This window comes from Mobula hypostoma, chromosome 6, assembly GCF_963921235.1.
Source record: "Mobula hypostoma chromosome 6, sMobHyp1.1, whole genome shotgun sequence".
NCBI classification, from domain to species: domain Eukaryota; kingdom Metazoa; phylum Chordata; class Chondrichthyes; order Myliobatiformes; family Myliobatidae; genus Mobula; species Mobula hypostoma.
The window spans coordinates 22,348,704-22,360,927 of NC_086102.1; the positions used below are offsets into that span (position 1 = coordinate 22,348,704).

The 12,224-nt window shown below is 37.4% G+C and overlaps 1 protein-coding gene across 7 annotated transcripts in view; it reads right to left on the reverse strand.

Annotated features, from left to right (window-relative positions):
- The window catches only part of ttc3 (tetratricopeptide repeat domain 3), a 138,508-nt gene that overhangs the window by 28,065 nt on the left and 98,219 nt on the right, over positions 1–12,224 (reverse strand). For all 7 annotated transcript variants that reach the window (XM_063050404.1, XM_063050403.1, XM_063050402.1 and 4 more), the window contains 2 exons: positions 1,946–2,014; positions 1,722–1,818 (listed from right to left, as the gene is read on the reverse strand). In XM_063050404.1, the coding sequence (XP_062906474.1) occupies positions 1,722–1,818; positions 1,946–2,014 (166 nt within the window). The remainder of the gene's footprint in view (positions 1–1,721; positions 1,819–1,945; positions 2,015–12,224) is intronic.

The window sequence follows — 12,224 nt, forward strand, 5'->3', positions numbered from 1 at the left end:
CCCAGCACCTTAAACCTGTGTCCTCTTGTGGCAACCATTTCAGCCCTGGGAAAAAGCCTCTGACTATCCACACGATCAGTGCCTCTCATAATCTTATACACCTCTATCAGGTCAGCTCTCATCCTCCATTGCTCCAAGGAGAAAAGGCCGAGTTCACTCAACCTGTTTTCATAAGGCATGCTCCCCAATCCAGGCAATATCCTTGTAAATCTCCTCTGCACCCTATCTATGGCTTCCACATCCTTCCTGTAGTAAGGCAACCAGAACTGAGCACAGTACTCCAAGTGGGGTCTGACCAGGGTCCTATATAGCTGCAACATTACTTCTCAGCTCTTAAACTCAATCCCACGATTGATGAAGGCCAATGCACCGTATGCCTTCTTAACCACAAAGTCAACCTGCGCAGCTGCTTTGAGCATCCTATGGACTCAGACCCCAAGATCCCTCTGATCCTCCACACTGCCAAGAGTCTTACCATTAATACTATATTCTGCCATATTTGACCTACCAAAATGAACCATCTCACACTTATCTGGTTGAACTCCATCTGCCACTTCTCAGCCCAGTTTTGCATCCTATCAATGTCCCGTTGTAACCTCTGACAGCCCTCCACACTATCCACAACACTCCCAACCTTTGTGTCATCAGCAAATTTACTAACCCATCCTTCCACTTCCTCCTCCAGGTCATTTATAAAAATCATGAAGAGCAAGGGTCCCAGAACAGATCCCTGAGGCACACAAATGGTCACCGACCTCCATGCAGAATATGACCCGCCTACAACCACTCTTTGCCTTCTGTGAGCAAGCCAGTTCTGGATCCACAAGGCAATGTCCCCTTGGATCCCATGCCTCCTCACTTTCTCAATAAACCTTGCAAATGGTACCTTATCAAATGCCTTGCTGAAATCCATATACGCTACATCTACTGCTCTACCTTTATCAATGTGTTTAGTCACATCCTCAAGAAATTCAATCAGGCTCATAAGGCATGACCTGCCCTTGACAAAGCCTTGCTGACTATTCCTAATCATATTATACCTCTCCAAATGTTCATAAATCCTGCCTCTCAGGATCTTCTCCATCAACTTACCAACCACCGAAGTAAGACTCACTGGTCTATAATTTCCTGGGCTATCTCTACTCCCTTTCTTGAATAAAGGAACAACATCCGCAACCCTCCAATCCTCCGGAACCTCTCCCATCCCCATTGATGATGCAAAGATCATCGCCAGAGGCTCAGCAATCTCCTCCCTTGCCTCCCACAGTAGCCTGGGGTACACCTCATCCGGTCCCGGCGACTTATCCAACTTGATGCTTTCCAAAAGCTCCAGCACATCCTCTTTCTTAATATCTACATGCTCAAGCTTTTCAGTCTACTGCAAGTCATCACTATAATCACCATGATCCCTTTCCATAGTGAATACTGAAGTATTCATTAAGTACCTCTTTTCCATTGTGAACACTGAAGTCAATATTCATTAAGTACCTCTTTTCCATAGTGAATACTGAAGTAAAGTTTTCATTAAGTACGTATCATTTCCTGTTTTTATTTAAAACTTCCAGCATCTGCAGTTTTTAAAAATTTTCATACAATGAGTAGATACCACTTTAGTGTTATGCTAGTATGTTTCCAAGCCTGTGGTACCGTTTTAAAATATCAGCCTCAGAAGAGAAAATTAGAAAAGATGATGAAAATAAAAAGAAACTCCACATCTTTACCTCTGCTTCACTGGCTCTTTGTCTGGTTTCATGGTACATATCAACACTCTTCTGAATGGCTTCTTCTACTTTTCTCTTTTCTACTGATGACTGATCACTAAGAGATGAGCAAATGTCCTTTAGGTTACACAATAAAATTTACCATTTTGAATTAATTTATTTCTTAAAAATATACTGCAAAATAAAAACGTTGAAAAGTTTGACTCAAATTGGAAAGCTCTTACCTTATTTCCTCAAATTCCTTCAAGCATTTTTCATAAAGTTGGTCTTTTTCCTGTATATTTTGAGTGTACCTTCAACAACCAAAAAGTCATCATTACAGCTTAGACATTGGATCTATTAGTACTTCTCACACATAATTCATGCATAACAGTGATCTAACTAAGGTTAGATCTGTCTAGTAGTTGTTTTCATGTGAAATCAGGAAAATCAGGTTACTGATCAGGCAATTCCTCACAGTATTCACCACAGGTTCCTCCAGTATCAGTTGCATACACAAAGGAGTCGTTATCACCACCCACTTCCTCATCAACATAAATAAGAGATTTTGGCAACAATCTGCGACCTTAATGAATGTTCACAAATAAAATAGGGTAACAGTTAAGAGTCTCCATTCCGACACTGATCTTTTACAGCTTCAGCCATCTTGAGCTTTCAATGTTCCAGTAATTCGAAACATTATTACAGGCTGATCTCTCACTAATACCTTTATATTATACAAAGCAATACTATGTACCGTACCAGAATCTCCACCTCATTGACTATTATTCACATTGCAGTTGTAAAGGGCCACTTAGATAGGACGATTAGGGTGGATAGTGTGGGGCTGTGCCCAGACACACAGGTCACCATATATCCCTCACCTCCATGGCAACCTCGTAAGCAACCGGTTTGTGGCTATCATGGGAAGAGATTCTTTTAGGGTTAGACACTTTTCCCAGTGATCAGCGTGACAAAGTCTGGTCTTTGGGAGATCTCTCGTATAGATCCCACTGGGAATGTACCAATCACATTTTAGCACAGTTTTGTGTGCAAATCCAAATATAGTGTTATTGATGTATTTTTTAACAGACTTTAATTCTTTTTTTTAAAAACAGGGAACTGCCTGGGCACTAGCATTCTATACATAACCAATTTACACACCAGAAAAGCAGGACACAAACACATGCATGTATTTACAAGCTATGCCACAATATGAAAAAATAGGGCCAGGCTAGATTTTCCTACTCCATGGCTGCTAAGTCTTGAAATGAACCACTTCTAGGTGTTCCCAATAAGAGACTGAGCTGGGTTACTGGAGTTTGGGCAATGATCCCAGAAATCTGTTAAGTTCTCATTATAAAGGTCCAAAACTAGGAAATGGATTTGTTGCATTCATACAATGAACAATACAAATAGAAAAAAAGAAATTCAACAGTCCTTTAAGACACAATTACAATCATTTACAATATCCATTTGAGATGTATGGATTTATCACAGCCAGTACAGTTATTTCTCAATATACAGGTCACTTAACTTCACAAATATTAACTCTACCCAAATGTTAAATTGCCCCTTTGAAACACTAGGTTCAGTATGCAGCACTTCTACAAATCAAACAGTAGAAGTAATGTTATTAATTTACCTGACATACTGAATACAAGTTGCATCTTCTGCTTAAGATCTTCCATACATGCTTTAATAGTTAGCGATGATATTATTGTAGTTCCTCTTGATGTTATAAGCATGTTTAGCAACAAGTGTATGTGGCCATATCATATTCTGCACCAAATAAAACCAACACAATGGGCCAAAACTATGGTGAAATGACAACCACCTTCCCTCAAAGCCAGCAAACCAAAAGGGCTAGTTGGTGACTTCAGGAGGGTGCCGATGTCATTGCTCCTCTTTGTATCAACATTGCTGAGATGAAAGCTTCAAGTTCCTAGGAGTGAACACAACCAACAGCCTGTTCTGGTCCAACCTCAAATGCTACCGCCAAGAAAGCCTACCAAAGCCACTATTTCCTAAGAAGGCTAAAGAAATTTGACATGTCCACTTTGGCTCTTGCAATTTATAGCGATGCATCATGGCTTGGTATGGCAACTGCTCGGACTGTGACAGGAAGAAATTCGTTGTAGACACAGCACAACACGTCACAGAAACCTGCATAGTTCTGTACTTCTCAGAGCCTCATTAAAGCAGCCAGCATAATCAAAAGACACAAAAGCCGAAAAGCACAATCCACCAGGTTCGAAGACAACTTCTATCCCACTATTAGAAAACCATTCAATGGTTCCCTGATACAATAAGATGGATTCTTGCCTCACAATCTATCTTATGATCTTGCACAGCATTTTCTCTGTAGCTGTTGCAAATGATTCTGTTCTATGTTATTGTTTTACCTTGTTCTACTTCCATGTACTTTGTAATGAATTGATTTGTATGAACAGTATGCTAGACAAGCTTTTTACTGTATCTCAGAACATGTGACAATAATAAACCAGTAATAACCAACTCAATTGACTAACTTGACCCAACAGGTCTATCTCTGATCACTTAAAAGATCAACAGTATATAGTGTATATAGCAAAAATGATAATCATTCTTTGGATATGTTCTTCAAATTGTTGCTATTTAGAAACAGAGACACAGAAACATAGAAAATCAACAGCTTATTACAAGCCCTTCGGCCCACAATGTTGTACTGACCTCGTAACCTACTCTAGAAGCTGCCCTGAATTTCCCTACTGCATAGCCCTCCATTTTCTGCCCAATTTCAAATTTACATTTTATAATATCAGTGCTGATGTTCGACCACTTCACTGCACTACAATGTAACTTCAACTTCAGAAATTATTGTCAGAGCCCTGTTGGCAGCTGATGGAGTAACATCGTTTTAGATTGCTCCTACCCTATTTACTTTATTGTCTTCTACCAGTTTTTGTTTGAAACTTTATTATAGTACTTTAATACTGCTCTACTATGGCTGGGGAAAAAAAAACAAAAGCTTCTGCAAAAGAAAGGGAACCAGAAGATGAATCCCCAATCACTTTGTATTCAATTAGTAACTTCCTTAAATGGCAAAAATCGGAATTTTCTGAGGAGTTTCAATAACTTAATGGCAAATTTGATATAATCCAACAAGCTTTAACTAAGCATGAGAACCCAAATTCAGGAAAATACTGCAAAGCTGTTGACACTTGAAGAGGATGTTGAAGATACAATTAAACTCTGCAAAGAGTTATCTTTATCCAGTGAAAAATTGATGAAAAGGATTATCAATCTATTAAATAAAAACAGGAGAAATAATTTGTGAATTCTGGGTCTTGAAGCATCAATTGAAGGCGCTGACCCTACGAAGTTCTTTGCAAACTTTCTGAAGCAGCTATTTCCTGTTTTATTCACTTCTGAGCCTAAGCTTGATCGGCTTTGTGCGGAACCAAAGGAAATGGGGGAGATCTTAAATAGGTTTTTTGCGTCTGTATTTACTAAGGAAACTAGGTAGAACATACAGGGTTAATGGTAAGTCTATGGAATTGAGGGAATCAAGTAGTGAGATCATGGAAACTGTACAGATTGAAAAGGAGGTGCTTGCTGTCTTGAGGAAAATTAAAGTGGATAAATCCCCGGGACCTGACAGTGTTCGCTCGGACCTTGAAGGGGACTAGTGTTGAAATTGCGGGGGCCCTGGCAGAAATATTTAAAATGTCGCTGTCTATGGGTGAGGTGCCGGAGGATTGGAGAGTGGCTCATGTTGTTCCGTTGTTTAAAATAGGATCGAAAACTAATCCGGGAAATTACAGGCCAGTAAGTTTAACGTTGGTAGTAGGTAAGTTATTGGAGGGAGTACTAAGAGACAGAATCTACAAGCATTTGGATAGACAGGGACTTATTAGGGAGAGTCAACATGGCTTTGTGCGTGGTAGGTCATGTTTGACCAATCTTTTGGAGATTTTCGAGGAGGCTACCAGGAAAGTGGATGAAGGGAATTCAGTGGATATTGTCTACATGGACTTCAGTAAGGCCTTTGACAAGGTCCCGCATGGGAGGTTAGTTAGGAAAATTCAGTCGCTAGGTATACATGGAGAGGTGGTAAATTGGATTAGACATTGGCTCAATGGAAGAAGCCAAAGAGTGGTAGTAGAGAATTGCTTCTCTGAGTGGAGGCCTGTGACTAGTGGTGTGCCACAGGGATCAGTGCTGGGTCCATTGTTATTTGTCATCTATATCAATGATCTGGATGATAATGTGGTAAATTGGATCAGCAAATTTGCTGATGATACAAAGATTGGAGGTGTAGTAGACAGTGAGGAAGGTTTTCAGAGCCTGCAGAGGGACTTGGACCAGCTGGAAAAATGGGCTGAAAAATGGCAGATGGAGATTAATACAGACAAGTGTGAGGTATTGCACGTTGGAAGGACAAACCAAGGTAGAACATACAGGGTTAATGGTAAGGCACTGAAGAGTGCAGTGGAACAGAGGGATCTGGGAATACAGATACAAAATTCCCTAAAAGTGGCATCTCAAGTAGATAGGGTCGTAAAGAGAGCTTTTGGTACATTGGCCTTTATTAATCGAAGTATTGAGTATAAGAGCTGGAATGTTATGATGAGGTTGTATAAGGCATTGGTGAGACTGAATCTGGAGTATTGTGTTCAGTTTTGGTCACCAAATTATAGGAAGGATATAAATAAGGTTGAAAGAGTGCAGAGAAGGTTTACAAGGATGTTGCCAGAACTTGAGAAACTCAGTTACAGAGAAAGGTTGAATAGGTTAGGACTTTATTCCCTGGAGCGTAGAAGAATGAGGGGAGATTTGATAGAGGTATATAAAATTATGATGGGTATAGATAGAGTGAATGCAAGCAGGCTTTTTCCACTGAGGCAAGGGGAGAAAAAAACCAGAGGACATAGGTTAAGGGTGAGGGGGGAAAAGTTTAAAGGGAACATTAGGGGGGGCTTCTTCACATGGAGAGTGGTGGGAGTATGGAATGAGCTGCCAGATGAGGTGGTAAATGCAGGTTCTTTTTTAACATTTAAGAATAAATTGGACAGATACGTGGATGGGAGGTGTATGGAGGGATATGGTCCGTGTGCAGGTCAGTGGGACTAGGCAGAAAATGGTTCGGCACAGCCAAGAAGGGCCAAAAGGCCTGTTTCTGTGCTGTAGTTTCTATGGTTTAAGCATAATCGCTTGCTGACTTTGAAACCACTGTCGTCGGCAGCGAGACCTAGATCGGTCATTCTAAGTTTTCATGAATTTCGTATTAAGGACCTTTTAATTCGCCATATCCGTTGATAAGGAATGATCGATTTCCATGGTTACAAGGTCAGATTCGTGGAGGACTATCCGCCTGAAGTTATGGCTGATCGTATGAAATATAAAGAAGTTATGTCGGAACTTTACATTAAAGGATTTAAACCATCTCCTCGTTTTCCCGCCCGTCTGAGTATTGTTTTGAAGAACAGATTGCAAAAAAGAATAAAAGCGTTTCTGAAGGCTGAAGTCTAAAACTGTTATATTTCTTATTTGATCAATTTTCTCTTCTGTTAATATGAATTTGAATAAGCTTACGTTTTGGCTGTTCATATATTGTTTTTTGTTTTTTTTGACACTTTTTTATTATATCCCTTTTTGAGGCTTTATTTTCATATATCTTTCTTCGAATTTGTTTAAATTGATCCTTTTATATTTTTGAATACTGAATTATTTTTCTTTTTATGTTGTGTCTTGGTAGGGACATAATTGACCTTGAAGGACCAGAGTTTCTATCAACAGGATTTTTTGGGGAGGGAACTTTTTAGTTGTTAGCTCGCTGCCTGTCTATTGATCAGCCTTCCGGCTTTGGGTGGGGGAGGGGGTAGGGCCTATTTCTCTCTGGGAGCTGTGTTGGGTTGATTATACGATTGTCTGTTTGACTACCTTATCCTACGGTTTGCTTTCCAGTTTTAACAACTTATGGCCAGATCTTTTAATTACATGATGATTGGTATTTAAAATGGTTCAAAATATTAACTTATTTAGTTTGAATGTGAAAGGGCTGAATCACCCCATTAAATGAAACAAAGTGTTCATTTTTATTAAAAAATTAAAAGCACCCATTACTTTCTTACAAGAAACACACATACGCAGCTGTGATAGCATACGTTGTTTTACTCGGTGGAAGGGTAAGCAAGTCCATTCTTGGTTTACTGCAAAATCACGTGGAGTTTCGATTTTTGTAGATAATACAGTTTATTTTGTTCAGCATAAAGTTGTTTCTGATACTAATGGTCGATTTGTTATTGTATCAGGGAGCTTAGACAGTAAATTGATTGTTTTTGCTAATGTATATGCCCCCAACGTAGACGATCCAGGATTCTTTGAACGTCTATTTTCGTTTTTGCTAGATTTGGGTACTTACTCTCTTGTGATGGGAGGAGATTTTAACTACTGGTTAGATCCAGTATTAGATCGCTCGTCTGTTAAACCAGCCACACTTAAAAAATCAGCTTTATTTATCCAATCCTTTCTAACTAAATGTGGTATAGTTGATGCTTGGTGTTTTCTTCATCCGACAGACAGGGAGTATTCTTTTTTCTCTCATGTCCATCATTCTTATACCAGGATTGATTTTTTTAAAAAATTGACAGTCAAATGATTTCTTTGGTTCGATCGATCGAATATAAAGAGATTGCTATTTCTGACCACTCTCCTGTACTTCTATCTTTAAATCTTCCTGATCCTATCCCTATGAGTAAGTTTTGGCGATTTAATTTAACTCTGTTATGCGATGAGGAATTAAAAAAATTTATGGAGAATCAAATTACTCTTTTTGTTGAAGAAAATACACTGGAAGAGACGTCTTATTATATGGGATACATTTAAAGCATATATCTGGGGTCAAATTATTTCTTATACTGCAAACATCATTAAAAAAGTTAACAAAGAGAGAAACAAACTAGCTAATCAGTTAAAACAACTGGACTATAAATATGCTTCGGTACCCAACCCTGATATATATGAGATGTACTGAAACCAGAACTAAATATGATCTTCTTTTAACATATCCAATTGAAAGCCAGCTTTTAAAAGATAGAAGTCAATTTTATATTCACGGAGATAAGACTGGTAAGCTACTGGCTAATCAATTGAAGCCATTTATTGCCAAGCGGCAAATTAAAGAAATAGGTAAAATTAATGGGGACATGACAACTGACCACTTTGAAATTAATGACACTTTTAGGGAATTTTATTCCAAATTGTATAGTTCTGACTCTGTTAATGATAATATTGCAATGAATAATTTTTTAGAACAATTAAATATTCCTAATCTTTCGATAGATGATCATAGGCAACTGGATCAACCTATTTCCCAGGAGGAAATTGCTCAGGCTATTTGAGAATTGCATTCTGGGAAATCCCCAGGACCCGATGGATTCTCTGGAGAGTTTTATAAGGCTTTTTCCTTCTTGCTTATATCACATTTATGTTCTATCCTTACAGATTCCTTTAAGGTAAAAAGGTTACTGCAATCTTTTTACGAAGCTTCCATTTCACTTATTCTTAAAAAGAATAAGAATCCTATTGAATGTTTTTTGCATAAACCTATCTCTTTACTCAATTTTCATACTAAAATTTTATCTAAAGTGTTGGCTCGCAGACTTGAAAATATATCTTCTCTCATTTCGGATGATCAGACAGGATTTATTAAAAAACGATATTCCCATTTTAATGTACAGTGTGTTAAATATTATGCATTCTCCATCTAAGGAAATATTGGAATGTGTGATATCTTGGGATGCGGAGAAGGAAGGCCTTTGACAGAGTCGAATGGAATTACCTTTTTACGTCCTTAGAAAAATTTAATTTTGGAACTAATTTTATTCATTGGATTAAATTACTTTATTTATTTCCCTCCGCTCAGGTTTTCACTAATCTTCAGAATTCTAAATCCTTTAAACTCCAATGTGGGACTAGACAAGGTTGTCCTTTGAGCCCTCTGCTTTTTGATTTGGTATTAGAACCTTTAGCAATTGCTTTTTGAGAGTCTAAAGAGATTACTGGTATTTTAAGGAGAGGTACTATTCATAAAGTGTCGCTTTATGCTGATCACATTGCTTTTTATATCTAATGTTACAACCTCTTTACCATCTGTGTTCCATTTACTGACTAATTTTAGTCAGTTCTCAGGATATAAATTAAATTTACTTAAGAGGGAACTGTTTCCTTTAAACAATTTAATACCAATTGATATTAACCTACCTTTTAAAATTTTAAGAAAACAATTTACGTATTTAGGAGTAACAATTACTAAGAATTATCAAGATTTATTTAAGGAAAATTTTTTAACTTTAATGAATTATGTTAAAAAAGCACTTTCTAATTGGTCGCCTCTCTCTTTATCACTGATTGGCTGAATTAATTTTATTAAAATGAATATCTTACCTAAATTTATACACCTTTTTCAAGCTGTGCCTGTTTTTATTCCTAAATCTTTTTTTTGACTCTGGATTCAATTCTTTCTTCCTATATATGGAAGAATAAAAAACCTCGAATAAATAAAGCCCACCTTCAAAAAACCAAACAGAATGGAGGCTTTGCCTTACCCAATTTTAGGTTATATTATTGGGCAGTTAATATATGAAATATTATGTTCTGGATATATTACATTAACCATGAGAATTGTCCTATATGGGTCTCTTTGGAAGTTAATTCTGTTATGAAATTTTCCATTATTTCTTTACTTGGATCCTCACTTCCCTTATCTTTAAATAAACTAACTGACAATGTGGTGGTCAAATGTACTTTGAGGTTACAGTTTAGAAAACATTTTGGTTTATTGAGATTCTCCCTCTCAAGTCCCATCTTCTCTAATTTTTTTTTAAACCATCTATAATTGGCTTACCTTTTAAAGAATGGGATAGATTGGGTATTAAAAGATTTTAGGATTTGTTTGATGGAGGGAATCTCTCTTCTTTTGTACAACTTTCAACAAAATTTAACCTTTCCAATACCCACTTTTTTTGTTACTTACAGATTCGAGATCTTTTAAGATCTCAATTATATACATTTCCTACACGTCCAGATAAGAATATAATAGATACAATTTTTAATCTGAAACCCTTTGACAACGGTTCACTATCTTACATTTATGGTCTGCTGTTGGGACTGAAAAAGGCTTCTTTAGATAAAATTAAAGGAGACTGGGAAAAGGATTTACAGATTTTCATATCTGGAGAGAGCTGGAAGATAATTTTAAAATTGATTAATTCTTCATCATTATGTGCTCGTCATTCTTTATTACAATTCAAAGTGGTACATAGAGTTCATATGTTTAAAGACAAACGCTCTCATTTCTACACAGATATTTCCCCTTACTGTGATAGATGTACTAATGGAGTGGCCACACGAATTAATATGTTTTGGACTTGTCCGAGCCTTGAAAAACTTAGGAAAGGTGTATTTCAAACATTTTCTGTACTTTTCAATGTTAGTTTAAAGCCCAATCCCTTGACTGCCATGTTTGGTATTGTTGAGGATAGTGCTACAATCCGGAAGCCATCTAATGTGCGGGTATTGGCCTTTATGTCTCTGATGGCCAGGAAGGCGAGGCTGCCCCGCCCACTCATGCTCAATGGCTATCTGATGTTATGTTATGCCTAGGTCTAGAGAAGATTCGTTGTTCGATTTCTAATTCTAAACATGATTTTCTTATGTTATGGGGACCCTTTCTGAGTTACTTTCATAATCTAAGAGAGAAGATGGTGGCGTGACGCAGTTGCGCAGCAGCCACTCTGGAATGAATATCTGTTATCTGTCAAGTAGGATGCCGTGCACAATCCTGATTCGATGGAGAACGGATGTGAGAAGCGTGGAGGAACATTTGGTGAAACTTCTGAAATGCCTGTTTCGCTGCCGCTGCTACTGTATGATCGAGAATCTCCAGATGGGAAGGCCCTGAATCCTCAGCATGCATTACTAAATGACAATAAACGAGGGCTGAGTGTCCTCATAATCTAATCTCATCTTTGAACTGTTATTAAAGTATGGATCCGAGTCATTATTATAATAATATTATTATATGGCAAGGTATTTTTTTCTCTTCTCTTTTTTTTTACTAACCAGCTCATTTTGGTAGTGGGAGTAGATTTTTTTTTAAATAAAATAAAATTATTTTATTTTATTTCATAATTCAATTTTTTTTCTACATGATTGATTTGGAATATGGGATATTGTGATTATATTACTGTGATTTAAATGTAATGTAATTCGTATTACTTGTATCCTTATGAATTTTGTATTTGTATTCATGCAATTTATATAATATTAATAAAAATTATTGTTAAATTCAGAACCCACACATGGCATGTCAGTGAAATTCACTGTCAACTGAATTAATTGCCTACTCCCTCTCTTTGCAATTTGCAGGCTGGTGACTGTCAGACGACTTTGCTGATCCAACCACTTTTTGACTAGAAACTAATGCAAACACAGTTCTACTGGACTGATAAACTGGCCCAATATTAAAACCCTTAACCC